General features: G+C 52.2%; 1 protein-coding gene across 2 annotated transcripts in view; it reads left to right on the plus strand.

Annotated features, from left to right (window-relative positions):
• Positions 1 to 565: 565 nt before the first annotated feature.
• The window catches only part of TNK2 (tyrosine kinase non receptor 2), a 40437-nt gene continuing 17883 nt past the window's right edge, over positions 566 to 23119 (plus strand). Inside the window, exons 1-19 of one of the 2 annotated variants that reach the window (XM_058812422.1) lie at positions 566 to 710; positions 3957 to 4027; positions 6021 to 6234; positions 6825 to 7044; positions 7233 to 7376; positions 8136 to 8229; positions 8603 to 8725; positions 9940 to 10032; positions 10176 to 10315; positions 10675 to 10844; positions 11148 to 11267; positions 11895 to 11980; positions 12094 to 12157; positions 12495 to 12562; positions 12917 to 12984; positions 13367 to 13448; positions 14086 to 14310; positions 14770 to 14910; positions 15177 to 15383. In XM_058812422.1, coding sequence (XP_058668405.1) covers positions 3995 to 4027; positions 6021 to 6234; positions 6825 to 7044; positions 7233 to 7376; positions 8136 to 8229; positions 8603 to 8725; positions 9940 to 10032; positions 10176 to 10315; positions 10675 to 10844; positions 11148 to 11267; positions 11895 to 11980; positions 12094 to 12157; positions 12495 to 12562; positions 12917 to 12984; positions 13367 to 13448; positions 14086 to 14310; positions 14770 to 14910; positions 15177 to 15383 — 2292 coding nt within the window. In that variant the 5' untranslated portion in view covers positions 566 to 710; positions 3957 to 3994. Of the gene's footprint in view, positions 711 to 3956; positions 4028 to 6020; positions 6235 to 6824; positions 7045 to 7232; positions 7377 to 8135; positions 8230 to 8602; positions 8726 to 9939; positions 10033 to 10175; positions 10316 to 10674; positions 10845 to 11147; positions 11268 to 11894; positions 11981 to 12093; positions 12158 to 12494; positions 12563 to 12916; positions 12985 to 13366; positions 13449 to 14085; positions 14311 to 14769; positions 14911 to 15176; positions 15384 to 20352; positions 20702 to 23119 lie in introns of those variants that run through there. The other variant, XM_058812423.1, reaches the window with a different exon arrangement.

Genomic DNA, 23119 nt, shown 5'->3' on the forward strand with positions numbered 1-23119 from the left:
CTTGCCAAACCACAACGAGGGGGAACACCCTGATGCTGGGAAGACAGATCAGAAGTCAGCAGTAATCAATTCTACATCCTCTTTCTTCTTCATCTATTTCCCAGTTTTTGCTCTCTGTTCCTCGTAAAGATTTTGGGTTGTTCTGGGCAGCCTGAGCATCTGGGCTCGGTATTGGCAGCAGCACAGGCATCACTGTGTGAACAGCAGGTGTCCCTGAGAGAGGTGGCACCAGCACCAAGCACCCATGGCCAGCCAGCTCCCAGTCCCTTGCAAGGTGACGGGCGCTCCACTGCTCAGGGGTACACAACACTGCTTTTGAAGAACCCTCATTTTAAGGTATTTTACCACCAAAACCAGCTGAGGTGCAAAAACGCCTGAGTTTCTAGAATGTCAGCTTTCTTCTCTTTTTCCTGCACGTGTAGAAATGGGGAACTGACTGCTGAGCACACGCACGCTGCGATGGGGAACGGAAAACACCTGCAGCGAGTGTGTGCAGGGCGGGCCGGGCTGGCACCTCCCCTGCCGTGCCGGAAGGGAGGCGCGGCGAGCCGGAGCCGCGGGGCGGAATAAATCCCATTGCCGCCTTCCTTGTGCACTGCGACCTTGCTGCGGGGAGCGGCCGGGCCCTGAGCGCCCTGCAGGTGTCCCTCCTGTGGCGGGAGCTCGGCGTGGAATCCAGCGCTGCCCTGCGCCTGGCACGCTGTGCACAGGTAAAGGAAGCCGAGGGCTTGGTGGGGGGAGCCCAGGAGGAACATAAAAACCAGGGCAGGGCTGCGGCTGCTCTCCCCGGCTTGAGTTTTCCTGAGCAGCAGCTGCATCCAGGCTGGTGTGGTGAGAAATGAGCAGAGCATCCAGCCTGCAGGACTGATCTGAACTCTTTCTGAACCCTCTTAAACCTCTGGCTTCCACCAAGGCACCAGCCAGCACCACATCCCACGTGTCAGTCACATGCCGAGTGACAATGGTTCTCCCTCCCATGACTGCCATCATCACAGCTGGTGAGGGATGAATCTAGAGCAGAGAGAGCCTGGGCACTGGAGCCCAGCTCAGACCTCCTCTGGTAAACAGAACTGGCAGGTCTGCCAGCACATTTTGCCTGAGAGACTCTTTACACACTCGTCTCCAGTCCTCCGTGCCGAATTTCAGGTCTAGTTAATCCCCCTTTTATCAGCGCAGGAATGTATTGCTTTTCACCAAACGTAATCCTCTTTGCAAATCATGTGTTCTGCCAAACTACAAACTTTCAGCTCCCGTCCTTCTTTCTTGGGAGAGGATTTGAGGCAATAATCCAGGCCTACTGATTTATTTTTCTAATGAGCAAGGGACAAATGAGCACAGCACTGCAGAACATGCACACACAGGAAGTGTCTTGAAGTGTTCTGTAGCTGTGACATGCTTTTGAGGGATGCCCTGAGCTGAAGGACTGAGGCTGGAAGCAGTGACCTTCTCTCAAGCTGGGCCACAGCCTGTGTCCTGATGCAGGCTGTCCATACTTCTTGTATTTAGGAGCTGGAAGTCATAATACCTGCCACGCTTCCTGTTGTACAAATAAAATAGCAATCTGTGCAGCCCAACACAAAGGAAAGGCACCTCGGGTGTCCCTGCCCATTCAGATCTAAAAAGGCAGCCCTGAGCATGTGAGACTTGCTGGGACCTGAGGGTGCTGAGAGCCTCCCAAGCCAAAGCAAGTCCTGTGTATTGTTTGCACCACCCAGGGAGGAAAATATTTCTCCTGCCCTCATTCCTCAAAATGCTCAGAGGATGTGAATGCTAAATCTGTGACCCACTCCTTCTTATACTGCATGCCTTCCCACAAAGAGTTATTAACCTCATCTCCCTGCCCCACTTCCAGCCCTTCCTGTGGGGGAAGCTGGGACTTGGTGTGCAGCCAGTGAAACACATGCCCCTTGGTCAGTGGCTCCTCCACCGTACCAAGGACACCTAAAGGCAATTTATAAAGCAAGCAGCTTCATTTACAAAGGAAGTAGGTCGTAGTGAGGAGGGGACGAGTCTCTTCTAGTATGGCTGCAGTGAGAGGATTAGAGGAAATGGCCTTTAGGAGACATGGGAGATTCAGATTAGGTATTAGAAATTTATTTTTCACCGTTTCAGGCATTGGAATAGGTTTCTAGTGAGGCCATAGAATCGTGACCCCTGGAGTGCTTAAAAGGTGCCGGGTCACACGGTTTAATGGTTACAGGGGTGATGCTGGGTTCATGGTTGGACTGGATGATCTTGCAGCTCGGCTCTATAGTTCTGTGCTTCCTTACGTTCCCTGTGCGCAGCAAGGCCGGGGGGGCACACAGCAGCCCGACCCTTGGGTGGGCTGTGGGGCGGCGGGACGCGGCCCCGCACCAGCAGCATGAGCCGCATGAGGGGACGTGCTGAGGGCAGTGGGGAGGCGGAGCCCGCCCTGCCCGGTAGGGGCGTTCCGAATCCGGCCCGCGCCTGGGCCAATCCCGGCCCGCGTTAACTGCACTACGGGCGCCGCAGAGGAGCCCGGCGCGGCGCTGGAGCTGCTGCGGGTGAGCGGGCGCGGAGGCGCGGCGCGGCGGGAGTGGAAGGCCAGGGAGCGGGGCAGGAGGCGGGGACGGACGGGCGGACAGAGGGAGAAAGGGAGGAAGGGAGGCCGCGCGGGAGCCGCGGCGGCGGCGCAGGGGCCCTGTTGGCGCCGGGGGCCGCGCCGCATGCGGCAGAGCCCGCGACCTTGACGAGCCCGCTCGGCGGGCACGGGGCAGACGTGCCCGCGGCCGCCCGCCTATCGCCCCGCCGCTTATCGGGCAGCCCGCAGCTGGGCCCTGCTCGCCACACCGGAGCCGCCCAGCCCCGCGGCGTGGCTGCTCAAACGTGCTCGCTCTTTTTCTTCTCGTTGCCGTATTTCTGGAACATCGGGGCCTGGCTGGAGGGGCTCGGGGAGGCATCGCGCACCCGGCCAGCATCCCTGCCAGGTGCGATGCCCGCAGGCCCTTTGTGCTTCCCTGCTTCTTTTAGCAGACCCTCCACATGCTCAGTCCACTTTGCCTTGATAGGAGCCTGCGGCCTCAGGCTGTCGCATGGGGAAGGCTTCTCTAATATGTCGGGGTTTCACCTCCACGTGTTCTTGCCCTAAATAAGAGGTGAAATAAGCAATGGCCACTGTTAACCTTTGATCTCCAAATAAAACCTTGCAGAGCTCCCAGGTGTGGAGCTAATCCACGTGCACCTGAGGACCAGAGCACCTATTAGCAGCGGCGCTTGAGGGCATACTCAGGTTGCTTGCTCCCAACCTCAGCACCTGTCTGGTCACTCGCTAAATTGCAAACCTTCTTCAGGAAGAAATGGAGAAATAAATCAGTTTTAGTTTACCTTTCAGATATGTTTGCTGTTTGCAGAGAACTTAGAATTTTAAAAGTTGCTGAAATTATTTTGGAAATATGCTCTTATTGATTTTCAGAGATTTTTCAAGACAGAAATTGCCTTCATAAAGTTGTAGAGAACATAGCTGTCTAGGAGGGATGTTTTGTCGGGGTTGGAGTTTGTGCTGCTTTATGTGACTTATGTGACTTCTCTTTTCCAGCTGGACTCCTCCTGTCATTGAGACAGAGCCCAGGATATCTAGATATCTGGGGTCCGTGGTGGCAGTTGAGTAAATGCCTCTTGCCAGCACTCCCTAAATGGAGGTGTCCCCACCATTAATAAGACCCTTGGCTGAACTTAGCCATTGGAGATCATTCCTTGTTTGTATGCCTGTCAGTATGCCCAGAGTTCAACAGAAAGAGTTGATTTGAGCTGATCATTGCCATGGGAACTTCTAGGTTGCATTCAAGGTTCATGCAGGTTCACTAATGTAGTGACTTGGGTGGAAGTATGCACAGAAAATCCATGGGCAAGCAGTGCACTAGTGGCAGTAACTGATCTCAGGTGTGTAATGTAGTGGCAAGGGAACAGCCTAACCGTGTTGTATTCTGAACTTCTAGGGCTTTGGTGAAGTTGGTTTGCATTTGTCCAGAAGGCAATGGATCATGCCAGAGCAGCAATCTCTAACTTGGTAAGACATGGTACCCCAGTGCTGTGTGTCTCTTGGTGGGCTGATGATACTGCAGAAGACAGGTTCAACAACATCTGTGTATGAGATTATATGTATATATATATAATATGTAATGATAATAATATGTATATTATTATTTTTATATTTTTCCATGTAGTTCATTGTCTATTTGGATATACATGAGTTGTAGAATTGAGTATTGCTAAACTGTGCAACAGGTGGCTGTGTTGATGGAACTGCATGAAAGATATTTCATACATGAGTAGGGAGCTATATTTATTTTAAAAATATCACTACTTATCAGTATTGGAGAATATGATAAATCCAAAGCAGCATTAGGAGCTGATGTATGGGTGGTGAGCCAAATGTCACTGCAAGTAGCTGGCCATGATAAGGAAGTGGCTCAAGCAGCTCATGCTGGTGGGTTTGTCGTTAGCTGCTATCGTGTTTTGGGTCTCTGAGGGCTAAGGAAGGGGGGGAGGGCCTTGAATAAGGTTGCAGAAGGAAGTGCTGCTGAGGAAGCCATTCAAATGCCTACTGGGACAATCAACATGTGTTCTATTGTTACTTGGGGGGTGGGAATTCAACAACAAGTCCAGCTTTTGAAAGCAACCTGTGCTTGAAACAAATATGCAGGAACTTGTTCAGCCAAGCCTGCTGGTCCTAGAGAGCTTGGATTGTGAAATGACCCAAGGCTAGAACTGAGAGTGTGGTGGTTTGGTCTCTGAACAAGAATGGAGGATATGTAGGGTTGGGGCATGTCCTCTGTGTGAGGACATGCCTCAGGTGTGAGGGAAGCCAAGCTGTGGAGCAGCTAAGCAGGGGGAGTGTTAGGACAGATTGCAGTGTTGCCCTTTTCCAAAATATGAGCAGGCAGCCACTTCATTGTGGTTAGTGTGGGTCAGAGTGGAACTGCAAATCTGAAATGATACTGGTTTCTTTTGCCCAAGCAAGCAGAAATCTGGTGTCTTCACTTCCAGCTCTGACATACAGTTTGAGAGGGAGCTGAGAACTGTGGATGAGCTGCTGAGGTTGTAACAGAGCTTGAATGCTTGTTACCAGGTGCTTCTCCAGTACAAAGGAGAGTGCTGCTCCCAGAGCTATTCCTTTTTGCCAGTCTCACTCTACTCCCCAGCAGAACCATGGCTGCAGGCAATTTCAGCATCTCTAATGGAAGAGGAGTGGTTCTGCCAGTGCCTGGCTAAGCCTGGAATTGAGTTAATCTGAGCAGCTGCCTTGTGCATGGGCTGCTGTTCTGTGGGAGGCTGGGCTGTGCCTTGCACCTGTTTAGAAAAGTGGGCTCCAGCCTAAGAGCTCTGCTTGGGCACTGGTAAAAACCTGTCAAACAGTGCCAATTGTTGGTGGGTACAAGAGGTGTAGGCTCAGCTTTCATGTTAGCTAGCGTAATGCCCAGGGGTCATCTCTCTTCAGCCTAGCTGCTTTGTAATACTAGCATATGTGTAATAGTGTAATTTAAGGGTAGCCATAGGGCAGTTTAATACAAAATTATCCAGGTGCTGGATGAGAGTATTTACATCAAAGTGGATGTGGCTCAAAGGCCCATGAATAGTTGCTTTCTGTTTCCTCTGTGTTCATCAAAGTGTATATTGTACACAGTCAAGACTGATCTGTGCTCTGCTGATTAAAACCAGGAGTTTCTGCATGAATCAGCCTCAGCCATGGGGTCACGTGGAAAATGCTGATGCCATTGGCTGCTTCATATCTGTAAGACTCCAGGCTAGACTGATCAGTGTAGCTCCAAACTTGTGCAGGGTAAATGGAACCTAAATAGACTCTGGAGACCCTGAGTGTCTTTGAGTCTTATCTGTGTTTAAAGCATCCATCTTGACTTACTGACAGCCCAAATGCTCGCTGCACTGGAGCAGCTGCAGATGGACCAGCAGTGTTTGGGGTGGAGCACAGGTGCAGCTGACTGCAAGAACTGTAGCAGGTGTGGCCAACTCTTCCATCTCCTGACTGCCTTTCCTCACAGTTCAGTGGCGAGCCAACATCGTACACGCGCTTCAGCATTGCCCGGCAAACGGACGGAGACAACAGCCACGTGGAGATGAACCTGGCTGCTGATGAGGAGGAAGGAGGGGAAATTGGGAGACCAGAGCACCTGCATGCCAGCATGCCTCCTCCACGGAGGAATGGCAAGAACCTCTGCTTCGTAATCATGGCAGCTGCCCTCCTCCTTTTGATTGGTAAGGAAGGGTGGGAGGCAACTGCATGAAGTGGACTCCAGTATTGAATGTAATCTGAGGTTATTAAATTCCAATCTGTATTGTTTTTGGAGATAATTCAACAACTGGGATCCAGGCCACAGCCTCTTGTCACTAACTATGTCTAGATCAGATTTATGGTACATCACTGGCAGAAAGAATTGTGCAGTTTGATTGTGGAGAGCTGTGACTTAGCTGAAGAGAAGACTGATCCATGTCAAAGTTTTGATTTTTCCTCCATTAACTCCTAACACTTCTGTAGAGATATAAGTCAACAGATGAGTAAAGCCTTTGGTACTTGTCTCTTAAGGTTTTAACAATGCCATTGGCCTAAAGAGAATATTTTCCTTTCCAAGTGGTGCTGGAGGGACTCTGCCAAGTGCAAGATCAGATTTACAGTGCCCCTTTAAACATGCCAGCTCAGACAAAATGTCAGGCTGCATATTTGTCTGTCCTTGGGTAAGCCAGCTCATCAAAAATGTTGACAGCAGAGATGTATCTCAACTCTGAAGCTGTGTGGTGAGGCTCAGTCATCTTTCTGCAGCACAGAGAAATTCCTGTTCTTTCCACAGGGTTTCTCATCGGCTACCTGAGTTATCGTGGACGCATGCAGAGGGTTAACAGGTGTCTGGATGGAAGTGGCAACTGCGAGATGACTCCTACTGCATCTTACTTCTCAGATGATGGAATGGAGGAAGAAGTGGTTCCTGGACCACGTATCTTATACTGGCCTGAATTAAGAAACATGTTGTCATCTAAACTGTCAATTCGACGTCTTGAGACCAACCTGAGGTAAGGGTTCCAGGAGGTTTACCTAGAGCTTTGAGAGAGACACAGCCTGTGAGCAGAACTTGAGCTCATTTGGAGAACAAGGGCCTTATGCAAGGTGGCGTGTTTTAAACTCAGGCTTAAATGGCTTTGCAGGCTGCAGTGCGGCCTGGTGCTGTAGCCTAAGCTATATGTATATCTGTTACCTACAGGCAAAGAGAAGGTAAGAATTCTTTTGAAGCTGGCAAAACTGAAGATGAGAGCACTGCCAGCCACATTCACGACCAGTTCACCAGCTTCGGCATGGATGACGTGTGGAACGATGAGCACTATGTTAGGCTGCAGGATAAAGGCAGGTATGTTAAAGAATAGGTGCACATCTTGTCCATATAGCACCTGGATGGATACATGTACATGGATACCTATAGTCTTGAGCAAACGTGTGATTTCTGCTTAAAATGATGTGAAAATTGTGAGCCAGTTACCACTCTGCCAAGTCAGCCTCAATCTAGCAAAGCAATAACTGCTCCTGCCTCTTCTCAGGCTTTCTAAATCCAAAGGGTCTGGAAGCAGCACTCTGGATCTTTCCTGGGGGAGCTGTTTCCTCCAAGTATGCTTAGGAAGTGGACAGAAAACAAACTTGAGTGAAAATTCAGCTGAAAGGCAGATTCCCTGTGTCTAAAACTGCTGGCACAGGTGACTCTGTCTTGTCACCTAGACAGGGCTGCACACCTGGCAGTGGCTCCTCCTGTAGCCCAGGAGGGTGTCAAGAGGCATTGTGTTGTCTGACAGCTCACACCCTCGTGTCTTACTTCCCCTTTTTATCAGGGGAAATTAGTTTGCTCAGCTTCTCTTAGGAGGTGACTGAGAGACTTGGAAGCAGATATTCTTTCTGGTACTAGTCTTAGAAATCAGCCTTCATTAATGTCTCTGACCAACTCCAGAGATTTTTGCATGGAAGGTATTTGGTGGGATGAATCTGCCTGTTTCAGGCTCCATTGACTTGATCAGAATTGTTAGAGCACAGACTGAATACAGTCAGAATACTAACTCAGACTACTGAGCTAATTAAATTCTCGTGTGAAAAAGTTTAACACTGTCTCTACCTTTAACAGCAGCAGGAACCAAGTGTTCATTGTAGAAGATGGTCAAGAAGAGTTGGAGAGTCCTGATGCATATGTGGCTTACAGCAAGAGTGGCACAGTTACTGTAAGTGACTCCAGAAGAATCCTGGAAATGTCTGTACACTTAAAAAATAAATCCCTTTAAGACAGGGAGTGTATGAACCCCTCCGAGTTAAGAGAGCTGGGTGGGGTGGTCAGAGTGGGGAGAGAGGAATGGGCCCACATGGTATTCTTACTGCAGCAAGATGCAGGAGTAACTTTAAACTTCTCTGCTGGAATCCAGACAGGAGCCTTGGCAGAAGTGCTGCTCCAACAGGCATCTTGCACTGGATCAGTGTACATTGCTGAGCTTCAGCTCCCTGCTTTAACAGGAGTCACTGTTACAGTGACTCTGTAGCTGTTTCAGGTATCTTACTGACTTAGGACTGCTGCATTCATAACCAGTGTTCCTGTTGCAGGGCAAACCCGTCTATGCGAACTATGGACGGAAAGAAGATTTTCAGAAGATACGAAATTTGGGTGTTTCAATGAATGGAGCTATAATCATCTTCAGAGCTGGAGAAATAGCTCTTGCTGAGAAGGTAAGCAGTGTCTGCCCCAAAGCCTGGCTAGACTTGGCAGCAGGAAGCTATGCTTCCTACTCTTTGAGGTGCAGAGGTATGTCTGTTTTAGGTCTGTAGAACTCCTGTATGTAGGATTGTTCTGCAGGCCTGGTCTTGCTTGTTTGCACTAAAGTCCACGTGCAGGTCTGGACACTGAGGCTGAGCAGAGTTTGTTACTGTTCATGGTGCAATTCTTCTTGGCCTCAGGCAGTTTGCTGGAGCAACCAGACCTCTGGAGCAGTGGGGCTGGGAGCCAGCCTGGGAGCAGAGCTAGCTAATATCACTCTAGACACAGCCATAAGGCTGCCAGAAGCAGGACAGCCTTGCCTCCAGGACATCTCTTACTGCTGTAGCCAGATACTTTCAAAGTTTGGCTGCAGTGTGTCACTTGGGCCCTTGCTGACTGTTCCCTGGACCACATGGCAGTGCTGGTACTGTGTCCAGCTGGTGGCCATGCATGCTGCTGTAGTGTTCCCTCTGTAGAGAACAGAACCAAATAGCCAAGCAGGCTAAAGGATCCAGGTGTTTCAATATGCAAGCCTGTTCCATATCTGACCCAGAGCTGCCTGCTGCCCTTCAGATGGGTGCTCCTGGGGGGGCTGGGGCACAGGACCCTTTGCAGTTGGACTCAGCCTTGTCTGCAGGTATCTGAGACAGACAGAGCCAGAAAGTGCTTCTAAAAAATGTGGTCACTGGTTCTCCAATCCCATTCCCACTTTCCAAACTGGTGTCTAGCTGTACAAGAGTGTTTGTACCAGTGGCATACCAGAGCTGGGTTGTAGGTGTGTTAAACAGGGACCTGGCTAATACACTCTGCCACCATTTTCTGTGTGAAGATGAGCCTCCAGTGGCTGCTTGTCTTGAGACTAATCTCATCTTGGGAAAATGGATGGAGCATAATCAAAATTAAATAACATTACATTTTAAGCTGCTCCAAGGAGCAAGTATGAGCTGAAAGAATCATAGACTGAGACACTGTGATGTGTCCTGACAGTTCAAAAGGATGTTAGACACAGTTTACCTGGAAGTAGGGCTGAGCTGCTAGGATTCAGTTGCCTTGTGTATCTGTCAGGTAGCTGTTAAAATCTGCTGTGGAGTTGGGCACTGAGAAGCACAACCTTCACTCCATGTTCTTGCCTGCACTCCCCTGGCTTGCAGTGCAGATGTACACTCAATGTTTCTATTTGCTGCAGGTTGCAAATGCCAGAAAGGAAGGAGCAGTTGGTGTCCTGATGTACCCGGGCCCCTCAAATGACAAGGCAGATTCCTATGTCCCCTTTGCACATGTGAGTATGTAACTGGTTCCCCTGGTTATTCTTGAGAACCTCTCTGGCTGGGGGCTGCAGCCTGAGCAGTCCAGCAGTGCCCTTGTGTAGAGGAAAACTGTTGGATTCTGGTGAGACTTGAGGACTCCTCTTGCTTTTCACAGGCCCACCTTGGAACTGGAGACCCTTTCACCCCAGGCTTCCCTTCTTTCAACCACACCCAGTTCCCACCAGTGGAATCTTCTGGACTACCTCAAATTCCTGTCCAAACTATCTCTAGAGGAGCAGCAGCCAGACTGTTTGGGTAAGTGTTTCTGCTGTCATGCTGGCTGAGGTGCTGCCTCTTGCCAGGACTGAGGGTGGTGTGAGGTGCTGTGAGACAGAGCTCTCTGCTGCTCTCTGCTGTGTGTGGCAGGGAGCATGTTCTGGAACTGGCTGGAGAAGAGTCTCATGCCTTAAAGGTTGAACTTAATCTAGTGTTGGATTCCTCTTGGTCTCTGCATTCTACCCCTCCCTGCATAATTAGTGACACAGAACTGCAAACTCTCAGAGGCAGGCCCTGAACAAGGTTGCACCTGCAGTTGCAGGTGTGCATTTTTCACACAAGAGCTAAACAAGGTTAGAGCTGGATAATGAGTTCAAAGGATCTTCTTTTTCTCTCAGAAAAATGGATGGAGAGAAATGCCTTGATGAGTGGAGAGTTGACATCATGGGATGTAAGGTGACAGTGAGCGGCAGCAGCAAGATGACAGTGAAACTGACTGTGAACAACGTCATGGTGGATAGGAAGATTCTGAACATCTTCGGTGTTATCAAGGGATTTGAAGAACCAGGTAACAGCAGCTGCATTGTGGATCAGTCTTGAGAGGAACCCTTCTGTGGCCATTGGAATGGGACAGCTGCTCCCAGACAGATGACAGTTCTTTGTCAGCAGAACCAAGGCCTCCCCCTGAGCATCAGGGAGAAATCTGAACCATGCTGCCAGGGAAAGGCTAATGAGAGCACTCTGTGTGCCAGATTCAGGGATCAGACTGCAGACTCTTTTCCTGAAACAGAAGCTGAAAGCTGCTCTTCTCATAAATGGTACTTGCAGTCTGAAGCTTGCAGCTCTGGTCTTGATCTTGTCTCCTTCACAGACCGGTATGTTGTGCTCGGAGCGCAGAGAGACTCCTGGGGGCCAGGAGCAGCCAAGGCTGGAGTTGGCACTGCCATCTTGTTGGAACTTGCCTATGTGATCTCAGACATGGTGAAAAATGGTAAATATTTGTGAACAAAAGCACGAGGGTGGGTGGTGATGCAGGTCTAGCTCTCTGTGTTAACACTGGAGAGCCCAGTTGCAAAGCAGTCCTTTAGAAGGTGTAGGGACTCTTACAAAGCTTCCTGATGAGCTGTTTCTTGTCCAATACAACTTGTCTGCAATGAGCATTCACTTCCAAGGGACTGCCTGCCTGTATCTGGCATGTCTCAATTACCAGTGTGTCTTTGGATAACACAGGATGCAAGCCTTAAACTTGAGCTGTCTCTTGGACAGCCAGGCCCAAAGTGGGAAAACTCTGAAGTGTCTAACCAGTGGGAAAACTCTGAAGTGTCTAACCAGCTGGTAACAGTGGGGACTGCATGGTGGCAGTTAGTGTGAGCACACTTGTCTCCAGGGTTAATTTTGGGCTCAGGCAGCTAAACAAAACAGAGTGGAAATGCAGACAGCATTGTTCTCCTGCACAGTCCTGCAGCATGTGGGGGCAGGGTGCAGTGTCCGTGCGACAGGCACATTTCTCTGCAGCAGCGCTGTCTGAGGAGCAGGCAATTCATCATCCCAGGCCTGCAGTGCTAATCTGCATCTCCATGGGGAAAAGGCAGACCTCTGAGTCTCTCTCTCTTTACAGATGACTACAAGCCACGGCGCAGCATTATCTTTGCTAGCTGGAGTGCGGGAGAGTACGGAGCCGTGGGTGCTACCGAGTGGCTGGAGGTATTGGTTGTTCAATAGAGTTCTGCAGGATGGCTGTGCAGTTGTTCCTGTGGATTAAACATTCTGGTGTTGGACTGCTACTTCTCATTATTAAAATACTTGTTTTGTTCTAGGGGTACTCTACCACGCTGCATGCCAAAGCCTTCACTTATATCAACTTGGATACTGCAGTCCTGGGTAACCTGCTACTATTTCAAGTACTTCTTAAAATTGGGTGAGACTAGAATAGCTTGAACAGACATCCCTTAACCTCTAGGAATGGGGGCTGTGCCACGAGGTGGCTGGTGGGTGTTTGGCTGAAGACTGGCATGACTCCATTTATTCTCCTGCTGTCATTGAAGCTGGGAGGCTGGTACAGCCTAAGCCATGAGGAGTCAACTCTGCTAAATCCCAGTAGACTGTCCTGTGTCTGTTGAAGGTCCTTTGGCAACTGTAGCTGCAGATCAGAGGTGGGCAGCTCTAGCAGTAGTGGTTGATGGTGGCAGTATGTCAAATACCCTTTCATTTTTTGCAGGCTCCTCAGATATCAAGATTTCTGCTAGCCCATTGCTGTACTCTTTGCTGGAGACAACTATGAAGAGGGTGAGTTAAAGGGCATTGATCTGATCAAGGTGACTGTGGTTTTAAGGGGGAACTGAAAGCAGAGCTGTGCTGGGTCACTTTGCCCACCTGACAGGAGAAAGACCCATTTAGGAGAAAAACCTGTGATTCTGAAGGGGCCCTGTCTGAAATCAACTGGGCTCTGGGAATTGCAGTTGACACATGCAGAATCTAAAATCAGCAAATGCCACAGTTCAGTGGCAGATGTGCCAGTGTGGAGAAAGGTCAGGGGAGCACACCTTACTCTGGCATCTACACATCAGTGTGAGCTCCAGGATGGAGCTAGAAGCCCAAGCAGATGTCAGAACAAGTGCAGTGATTCTCATCTCTGTGCAGGTAAAGGACCCTGCAAACGAGGCGCGTTTCCTGGATAGCAGATTAGGCAGTGACTGGATAAAGAAAGTGTAAGTACTGTCATTCATCTCTTTCATCTGGAGAAAGCAGATCTCCATAAAGGAGCAAACAGTATGGATTCTGCTGGAGTGCCATACTGTTGTCTGGATAGGCTCTACCTTCTGACATGGGGTTAGGCAAGTGTTAATAGTACAGCACTAACTGTGCTGCCCCAAGCTGCCTGAGGCAGCCCAGCCACCTTCCTGCAGGACAAGAACAGCCTTGTACCAAGTCCAGTGGCAGGGAATGGACAGGAAGGACCATGGATTTGGTTGGAACTCCTTCAGTCTTGTCTAGAGTTCTGTTGTCTCAGAGCTTCAATTGTAGAGCTTGTAGCTTTTCTCCTGGGGTGCCCAAACCAGTTGGTAACTGCTCAGTGCTTATTTTCTGCAGCGTTCCCCTTGATCTGGATAATGCAGCGTTCCCTTTTCTGGCCTACTCAGGAATCCCAGTGGTTTCCTTTGGTTTCTATGATGTAAGTAATTTGTGCTTGCCTGGTGTGCTCATTCCATGCAGAGTGCTGTAAGGATATCTTAGAGCAAAAGTTGGTGGCAGGGCAAAAGGTGCTGTCTATGCTCAATGTCCTTGCAAGAGCCTCTTAGAGGGAGGAGGTGCAGCCTCTGGACCTGGTGGCTGTGGCAGTACTTGCTGTCAAGACTGCTCCTGGGACAAGGCTGGCCTTACAGCCTCTGTTCCAAAGTACTGAATACTTGCAGGTTTTTGGGGAGAGGGGTCACTTGCTTTTCTGGAGATTCAGATGTCAATGAATTGGAAGCTGAAAGCAATAGAAAGATGTCGATCTGTTGCTGCATCAGTGAAAAACTGTTCTACAGCCTGCTGGTCAGCAAGCAGAGGGCATTGTGGAAGTGATATCATTGCCCTGAGCAAGTATTGAGCAGAACAGCCTGCTGGTCACTGAAAGCTGTCAGGGATGAGATACAAGAACTCCATGCCCTTCCCAGTGCTTTGGAGTTTTGCCACTTGAGTCTTTGCTCCTTAGCAGTGCAGGGAGATGGGATGGGGGGGAGGTAACAAGCAACCTTTGGTGGGGGATGAAAAAAGTCTAAGTGGAAAAGCATTCTTGGCTAACTTCAATACCTTCTTTCTTGCAGGAAGGTGACGAGTATGCCTTTTTGGGCACTACTGAGGACACTTTGGCTAACCTGAAAAGGAGGGCTGTCAACTTGTATCATCTCATGTGTACTGCTGCAGAAGTTGCTGGACAAATAGCTCTCAGGATGACCCATGACCATGAGCTTTTCCTGGACTTGGATAGATACAGTGACGAATTGCTGTCATTCCAGGAGAAGCTTTGGCATTTCAAAGATGATGTGAAGGTGAGAAGGACTCTGAGTTCACCAAATCCCTGATGATTATGGGGCCTATGTGCTAATAAGGTTCTGTGCCAGTGGATACAGCAGGATGGACACCTTTCCCCTGTAGACATAAAAGGGTAGTGAAGTGTGGCCAGAATAGATGTTCCTTATAGAGCTGTGCAGGCAGAGTAGCTGTGGCAGACAGATTTAGCTGATCTGGATGTCCTGAGCTCTTGAGGAAATGAACAGTTTCTTCTCTGGTTATCATTCACAGCATAGTGCAGCTTTCCATCTCATTTGCACCTTTGCTGAAAATCTACAAGAAACTGTGGGTAGGGAGTGACCTCAGAAGAGCCTGCCAGGAACTTGTTCTGCTACTTGGCTAAACTGCCAAGAAAAAAAAAAAAAACCCAACACTTTCTTTTGGTAAGAGGCAGCAAAAGAAGAAAATCAGGTTTGCTAACAGCTCCTCCCTTGCAGGAACTGGGGCTGACCTTGAACTGGCTGTATTTTGCTCGTGGAGACTTCCAGCGAGCTGCACATGCACTGAGAAGAGACATTGAAAACAGCGACAGGGAAAACAGGATTGTCCGCAGAGCCCTGAATGACAGGATGATGAAGGTGGGTATCTTCAACTGGTTTTTCTTCCTTCACAAAGGAAGAGAGTGCTGGCTGGGATGGGCCTTTCCCTAAGGGGCCATGGACACTGTGCAGACTGGTGTCTCTTCCACTTGCTTAGTGGCAACGTGATGGCTTGCTCATGAGAGAGGGTCTGGCCCTTGCAGAGCTGCTGTGGGAAAGGGCTGAGTGGGGATCAGAGATGGGCAGATCAGGAAAGAAAAGCTTAGGAGGTGAGAATATAACCCTCTATTTGCACCTCTGCTCAGGTGGAATACGACTTCCTCTCTCCATACCTCTCACCAAAAGATGCTCCCTTCCGCCACATCTTCTTCGGCAGAGGCAGCCATACCTTGAAGAGTCTGCTGGAGAACCTGGAGCAGCTGGCAGCCAACCAGACCAGCGTGGATGTGAATGAGCTGAAAGAGCAGATGGCCCTGGCGACCTGGACCATTAAAGGGGCTGCCAATGCTTTGGTGGGTGATATCTGGAATACAGACAATGAAATCTAGACACAGCAAACACCTGGATTACCCGTCTAAGGTACAGGAGAGCTGTGTGCTCTTACAGGGAGCACAGCTTCCTTCCTGGCCCTGGTCCCTTGCTGTGTAGATCTAGTTCCACCTATAGCAACACACACAAACTCCCTGTACCTCAGATTAGGCATTGGCATGATTTTTAAATGGCAGCTTCTTGCAGATTTCCAGTACCTTATATATCGTAAAACCTAACCAAACCCCCTGAAATGTAAGTGAAACCCACTCCCTAACATGGCATTACTTTCCTGGAGTAATGCCATGTTCTGGCAGCAAAACATTTTTGACCAAAGTTGAGCATAAAATTTAAATCTCACCTTGACAAATTCACAGGAGGCAGTTTAAAAGCAGTAGTAAGATTACCATGAAGTCTCTCACCAGGCTCCCACCTAACCTCAGTCCAAACTGGTTATGTACAGCTGCTCCAGTGTACTTAAAACTAAGAACTCAGGTGTTTCCTGAACTGGTACCTTGAGTGGGGAGGTACCTCATCTATTCAGGCTTGTAATTGTTGGCCACCTAAACCTAGTGACAAAACAGGGAATGGATTCCTCTGAACATTTGTTAACAAGGGTCCCTTCTCTAGCAGGGAGCTGCAGTTCAAAAATTAAACAATGTAGTAGTAATTGCCCACAAGTGCTGGATTATCAGCAAGCTCTGAAGTGCCTGCCGGCCTTTACTCAACAGCAAGGTCCCAGTGACATCTTGCAGGCTTGCTTCTGCCAAGGCAGGTATCAATACCCAGGGAAAATGACCCAAAGATTATTCAATGTCCCCTTGATATCCTCGGCTGGCACCTCAGCAAGTCCTGCAGCAGAAATGTCTTTAGACTGGCACTTCAGACCTTGCTGCTTCAGGGGCCTTGTGTGAAATCAAGTCTCTTGCTGGCCAAACTCTGTTTGACTGATGTCATTTTGCAGGTTGGCTCTTGTTTGGCACTGAGATATTTATTTCTTTATTTATTTATCAGTGACAGTGTTCACTATAAATGGTGTGTTTTTTTTATAGAAGATAATTATCGGAAGCAGTGCCTTCCATAATTATGACAGTTATACTGTCGTTTTTGAATAAAGCAGCATCTGCTATTACAATCAAACATGATACTGGAACTTTGCATTTAAAATAATCAAAACAAGACCCTCAAAAAGTTTTGGAAAACTAGAAATTAAGCTTTCTGTGGCGAAAACACCCCTCTGGAAGAAACTTGAAGGTGCAAACCTGGTAGCGAGTATCCAGGTTGCACTCCAAAGTAATCCTTGAAATGCTGATAATCTGGGTGGAAATTCCAATACCAGAAATTTGTCTTCCTTGCAGGGTCTGTGCCCCTCTGTGGGCTTCAGACTTCTCCCTGCTCCCGTTTCTGGATGCTGTGTGCTCTCACAGGGAGCACAGCTTCCTTCCTGGCCCTGGTCCCAGCAGAGGGCCTTGCTGTGTAGCCCTAGTTCCACCTGTGGCAACACACAGAAACTCCCTGTACGTCAGATTAGGCATTGGCACAATTTTCAAAAGGCAGCTTCCTGCAAACTTCCAGTACCTTATGTATCATGAAACCTAACTGACATTATCGGGGGCAGTGTCTCCCATAATGTGTAAAGAACAAGGTAGTTTTTGCCTACCACAGTGTTATATCGGAGGCAGTGACCTCCATATGTTGCACTATGGGTGTACTTAATTATCGGGGACAGTGTTTCCCATAATTGTTCTATGCTTATCACGCAATGTCATCTGCGAAGCTTGATGGTTAGTATCTAACATGGATTAATTTCCTGCAGTCCTATTTTTTCACTCTCCTGTGGTGATGCAGATACAATCTTCAGTCTGTTATGTACATCCTTAGACACTTCCTCCTCCATAGGCTGAACCGTTTCAAATAGCTGTGCTGTCTTGAATTGGCTTCCTGCCTTCAGTCACAAGAGTGGTGCTTGAGTGTTTAGTGGAAACTAGTCAAGTAAGATTGTGTGCTCTGTGGTGTTGTAAATTTCCTTCAAATTAGTTACAAAGACCTGAGGAATTAAAGGTGAATGCAGGGCTTGGGGCTGATAGCTGTCTGGAGGGTTCTGGTCACTGCTCTGGATGGGTACATGTAGCACTTAGAGAGGCTGGCCTACTGTGGCACTGGGAGGGTGCTGGTGTGTGGGCATGGGCTGCTCACTCCAGTTGTGGCTGGAAATTCCAGTCTTGCTCCCTTGGGTGTTGAATGGAGGGAGGAAAATCAGTGTCAGCTCTCTAATGGTGCCACTCTGCTGTGTGACCTGAAGCTGAGCACTGCTGATGTGTGACACCTGCTAACGCATCTGCTAAACTGCACTGCCTGTTCCCAGGGCCTGTTGGTTGTTCTTTTCAGTTTGATTTGGCATTTAAATCTAACCCACAGCTTAGTTTTAACCTAAACTCTGCAGTTTGATCTGGCATTTAAACCTAACCTGAGCGAGTGACCTGAGGCCCAGCAGTAGTCCTTGAGGGAAGGAACACTGTTCGGCTGGAGCTCTGCAAGGAAAGGGCAGGGACTGGCCCCCAGCCTAGTTACTGAGCTCAGTGCTCACCAGCTTGGAGGGCTGTATTTTCATCGGTATCTAGAAACCTGATGCCCAGGCTTGTGGAACTTGTTGTTCTTCCTTAACTTCTCTTAACTCTCTAACTTCCTACAGCCCTGTGTGTGTTAATGTTTTCTCTGACATTCTAGTTTCTAGTGACGTTTCTCTGGATGGCATCTAAGAGCTGCTGTCTGGGAGTCCTCACTGTGGTGTTTGCATGCATCTTGATGTCAATCTTGTGCTTTACAGCCAGCAGAGAGAGACAAAAGACAAAGCATGTCTCCTGGCTAGGCAGCACAGCTGTGACTACTGGGATGTTGGGATGCCTTGCTCACTGCTGGCATCTGACTGCTGTGGGGTGCTAAACTGTTTCTGGATTTACCTGCTGTTTGCTTGAATAAAGTGTTTTTGAAGCTTGAACACTCAGTTTCTCTTGTGGGGTTCTGGATTACCTGCTGTCTGCTTTAATAAAGATGTTGAAGCTTGAACACTCACCTTCTCTTGTGACTTCTTGCAAAGCCATGGTGCTTTTGTGGCATTGTGGCCCTGGCCATTGGGCAGCTGCAGGGAGGCTGTTGTCCTGTTCTATCAGGGCTGCTGTGCAGCAGCTCCAGTATCACTTGGTTGATGTGCAGTAGCAAATCTGAACTTCATGGTGCTGCTCAGCTGAGTCCTCCCTTGTCACAGACAACTGCAATGAGGTGCAGGAGCACAACTGTATGCAAACCCCCAGACCTTCCCCCTCCTTTTATGTCCTACCTCCTGCCTCTCCATCACAACATTGACTCTGAAAAGCCTGTGCTGTATGGGTGAATGATGGGAGGAGGATGAAATGTCAGGTTTCCCCTGGCCATGGCCTTGCAGGAGAAGGTGTCTGGAGGAGCCTGTGGGTGGCTGTGTCCCAGAAACCCAGCACTTGCTCCTGCCTTGTTCCTGCCCTTCATCATCCTGGAGGTCCCATGGGGCAAGGTACATATGCAAGTGTGGATACTGCTTAGAGCCCAGGGCAGCTCTGGGCGGGCAGGAGCAGCCTCCTCAGCCCCAGAGGCCTGCTCAGGTGAGACTGCATGGGTTTGGGGCTCTGCATTTAAATAAGTTCAGTTTCTCTCTGCTGTCTTCCTCAATCCCTTAGGCGGGTCTCACCTTCTGCTTTACAAGCACCGCATCTCTAGAAGTCCCACTATTTGGGTGAGCGGCAGCTTCTCCAGGATCCCAGCTCGAGCTTTATGGGCTGTCCCGGCGTAGCTCTGGTCCCTCCTCTTCCCCCGGGGATGATTTACTTGTTGGAAGGACGTCGTTTCCCGCAGCTCCTGCCCGCGCCTGGCAGAGCTCTCTCCCTGCGGTAACTCTGCAAAGTGTCCGGAGAGGCTCCTGCGGCCGGGCAGCGCCAGCCCCGCCGGGGCAGAGGGAACGGGGAGCAGCCCCTTCCAACTCACCTGGGAGCAGGGATTTTGGCAGCGCAGGGCAGCCCGCGTCCCCGGTGCAGCGGATCGGTCCCGGGGCCTGGCGCTGCCCCGCGGTGAGTCTGTCTGTCCGCGCGTCCATCCCCGTGCCCATCCATTCATCTGTCCGTCTGTCCGTCCTCACCCCCGCCGTTACGTAAAGCGGCGGGGCGGCGCCTTTAAGAGCAGGGCCGGGGGCGGGTCGGGGGCCGTCCGGGCTCCCGGCGGCGGCGGCAGGAGGAGGCGGGGGGGCAGGAGGGGAGGAAGGGGTGGCGGAGCCGGAGCTCCAGGGGCGCGGCGCGGGGGGGCTTCCCCAGCGTGCGGGGCCGGGGTGGGGCCCGCACCGCGTGCACCATCCGGGGGCAGGGGGCGAGCGGGGCGCCGGGGGTGCCGGAGGGCGGCGGGTTGAGCCCGGCGGTGCCGGAGGGCGGCGGGGTGGCCCCGGGGGTGCAGGAGCAGGGCGGCTTCACTCGCGGCGTGCAGGAGGCGGGGCTGGGGGCGCTGCCCCGCGGCCAGGAGCTGGTGGCCGGCGGCGGGGAGCCGAGGGGCGGCTGGGGGCCGGGCCGGTGGCACTGGGTGCCGCTGGGCGAGCGGACGAGCCTGCAGGAGTGGGGCGAGCGGCCCGGGCCCGGGCCCGTCACCGCCTTCGGCAGCCCCAAGCCGGGCGCGGAGCCGCGGCGGCCCCGGGAGCGGGGGGCGGCGCGGGCGCGGCGGCGGGCGCGGGGCGCGGAGGAGGCGGCGGCGGGCGGCAGCCCCGGGGCGCGGCGGGCGCGGGGCGCGGTGCGGGGCGTGCAGGAGCACGGCCCCAAGGTCCGGCAGGAGCAGGGCCTGGCCCGGCGGGCGCAGCAGGAGCGCGGCGGGGGGCGGCGGGACACGGCGAGCCCCCCGGCCCGCGCCCGCTGGTGGGTGCGGCGGGGCCGGCAGGAGGAGGGAGAGGCCCGGGGCGGAGTGCAGGAGGAGGGCGAGCTCTACCCGGGGGAGCAGGAGCACCCCGGCGGCAACCCCGGTACCCGGACCCCTGCGCACCGCCTGAGCCGCAGGAGGTCCGCCCGGGTGTGAGGCCGCAGCCCGTGCCCGGTGCCCGCTGCCCGCTGCCCCGGGGCTGATCCCAGCCGCGTCCCGGACGTCCCCGGCGTCGATCGTCGCACCCCGCCCCGGCAGGTGTGCGGGCTCGTCTCGCCTGGCATGCCGGCTGTCTGGAGTGCCGCCGTGCCCGTCCTCGCCCTCCGGTGACGCTGCAGACTCGGCGCAGGATGCGGTGGCAGTGGCGGTGAGCGCACAGGTAAGGAACGAGGCGCGACCCCGTGGCTGGGGGTGCTGCGAGGGGCTGGGGGTTCAGGGCTTAGCACTGTGCTGCTGCCCGGTTGACGGCTGAGTGTGCCGGTGTGTTGGCACCGTGCCCCGCAGCACTGCGAGCTGCGGTGCTCCCCTCGTGCCCAAGCTGCGGGACTGCTCAGTCCCGGCCGGCAGCCGGCCCCAGCTCCTGCTCCAGCTGCCAGGGCAGAGCAGGCAGCAGGGTCTGCTGTGAGTGGGTGCCTGGTGCCCTTGAACTCTCCTAAATCACAGCGGAAGCTGGGGGAAGTTTTTTGTTTTTTTTTTCCCTGGAGAAAAGGCAGCTTTGCTCTTCCTCTTCCCTGGGCTCGTGGGAGCTGTGGCACTGAACAGAGGATCCTTGTCCTCCGGGGCCAGCCCCGCTCCTCGGGCTGTTGTACTGCGGCCGAAACCCTGGGCAGCAGTGAGGTGCCGGGAGCCTCTGACCTCTGGCCCAGCATGCAGCATTGTGGCTGTGTCCAGCCGTGTTGTGGCAATTTTTCTCTGAACAGTTCAGGAGTGCTTGGTACTTTGATCTTTGTTGTTTTGCTTTTGTAAATAAAAGTTTTAAGTTAAACTTGGTAAGGTGGTGCTGACAGTCCAGACAAGGATCCCACCATGCCGGGCAAATCCTGCTCAGCTTCTCACAGCATGATTAGACCCCTTGCCCAGTCTGAGCAGCTGGGAAGGAGGTTTGGAGTGGCCAGAGGAGCCCGGGCAGGGACAGTGTCTCTGGCAGCAGTACTGGGGCTGGGCTGTCTGGGCAAGACAGGCTGGGGCAGAGCCTGGCGCTGGCACTTCCCCACACCCTCAGCTCCCTGGGGCCGCTGGGTGCAGCGGCTACACCGGGGTGTCCCGGTGCTGCTGGGCTCCGGCACCGGCTCAACACCTTGCAAAGGGTGTCCCTCTGCCAGGTGCTGTGGGCTCTGGAGGTTGTGCATTCCCCCTCTTACTCAGCTGTTCATTGAGCTGGCTCAGGGAAAAGCTGTAAACAAAATTTCTGGGCTATGGGCTATGGGCTTTGCAAAAGTCTCCTAAAAACAGGACCTGCCTCATGAAGTGTCTTTGAGCAGGTCTGTGCTACCAGGTACCTCTTTAGGGAGAGGGCCCAGGACAGACCCTGGGTGCTGCACGCCCAGGCTCAGCTGCAGCCCTGCTCCCACTTCCAGCCCTGAGCCCACAGGTGCTGCAGGGAGTGGGGGGTTGAAGCAGCTTCCGCATCCCCCGCCGGGCACGCCGAGGCCTGGGGGTGCAGGATGGGAGCTGTGCAACCTGTTACCAGCCCCTGGAGCTACCGGAGCCTCCTCAGCCAGGTATTTGTTAGAGCAGGGTGGGGTGTGGTGGGTATGGCTGGGGGGGCTAGCAATGCCTTCCTCCTCCTCAGGCAGCTGCCAGCCTGCTGTCCCACTGTGACTCAGCCTCCCCGGGGCAAGGGGGGCTCCTCATAAGCAGAGGAGCAGCCCCCACAGGACCATGAACTACTGTGAGTTTGTAGCCGAGCCCTGTCCTAACCAACTGCAGGCTAGACTTTACACCATGCCTCAGTTTCCCCCTGAGAAGTCCCATCCTGCCCATGGAGCCACCTGGGTTTTGACTTCAATTGTGTCCATGAGGGATGATAGCTGTCAGGGGCAAAGCATCCTGGGGGGCATTGCCCACTTGTATGGGTTTTGGGGACAGGAGGAGGCTCTGCTTCATACACAGACCGTGCCAGGATAGGAAGACTTAGGAGAAAGTCTTGTTACATCCCTTTGCTGAGCAGCCCTGGGGGAGGGCCATTGCTCCCACTGCAGCCTGGCTAATTCGGGTGCTGTCAATTAGTGCTAATGACTGGCAAATACTGAATGCTCTGGCTAGGAAGCTGCGCTGCTCTGGTGCTGGGGAACTGCAGGGACTGAGCCTTCATTCCCCTCTTCGAGCTCTAGGGGTCCCAGCTTGCCTGCTCTCAGCCCGAAGGGAAGATACTGCAGTGTGGATGTGGCTTTGTGCCAATCTGGCCTGAGACCTGACAAACTTGTTTTGTGCCAGCTGCAGCCTGGCCCAAGGACACATCCTGTGCTGGGGTGGAGATGAGGGTACTGCTGGCAGCACCCCCGGGGTGGAGGAGCAGGTTGCACCAGGGCTCAGGGTGCATCCTGGTGCCCCCCTTCCCTGGCAGGACGGGGGCAAAGCTCTCCTGGGGGCCAGGTCCACAAAGGCTCTTCCAACTGCCTTGGCAGAGCGGGTCATGACTCTGGATGCAGAGACACTCCCCATACTTTAACCTCCAGGAAGTCTGGAGTGTCTGGGGTGGACAGATGGGGGTGCCAGGCAGGGATGCCCATTCTGAGTTCTCCCACTTTGCCCCAGGGGGACCCTGTGACCGGTGTCACCTGAGCCCTGACGTTTT

Source organism: Ammospiza caudacuta, chromosome 11 (genome assembly GCF_027887145.1).
Source record: "Ammospiza caudacuta isolate bAmmCau1 chromosome 11, bAmmCau1.pri, whole genome shotgun sequence".
Taxonomy (NCBI): domain Eukaryota; kingdom Metazoa; phylum Chordata; class Aves; order Passeriformes; family Passerellidae; genus Ammospiza; species Ammospiza caudacuta.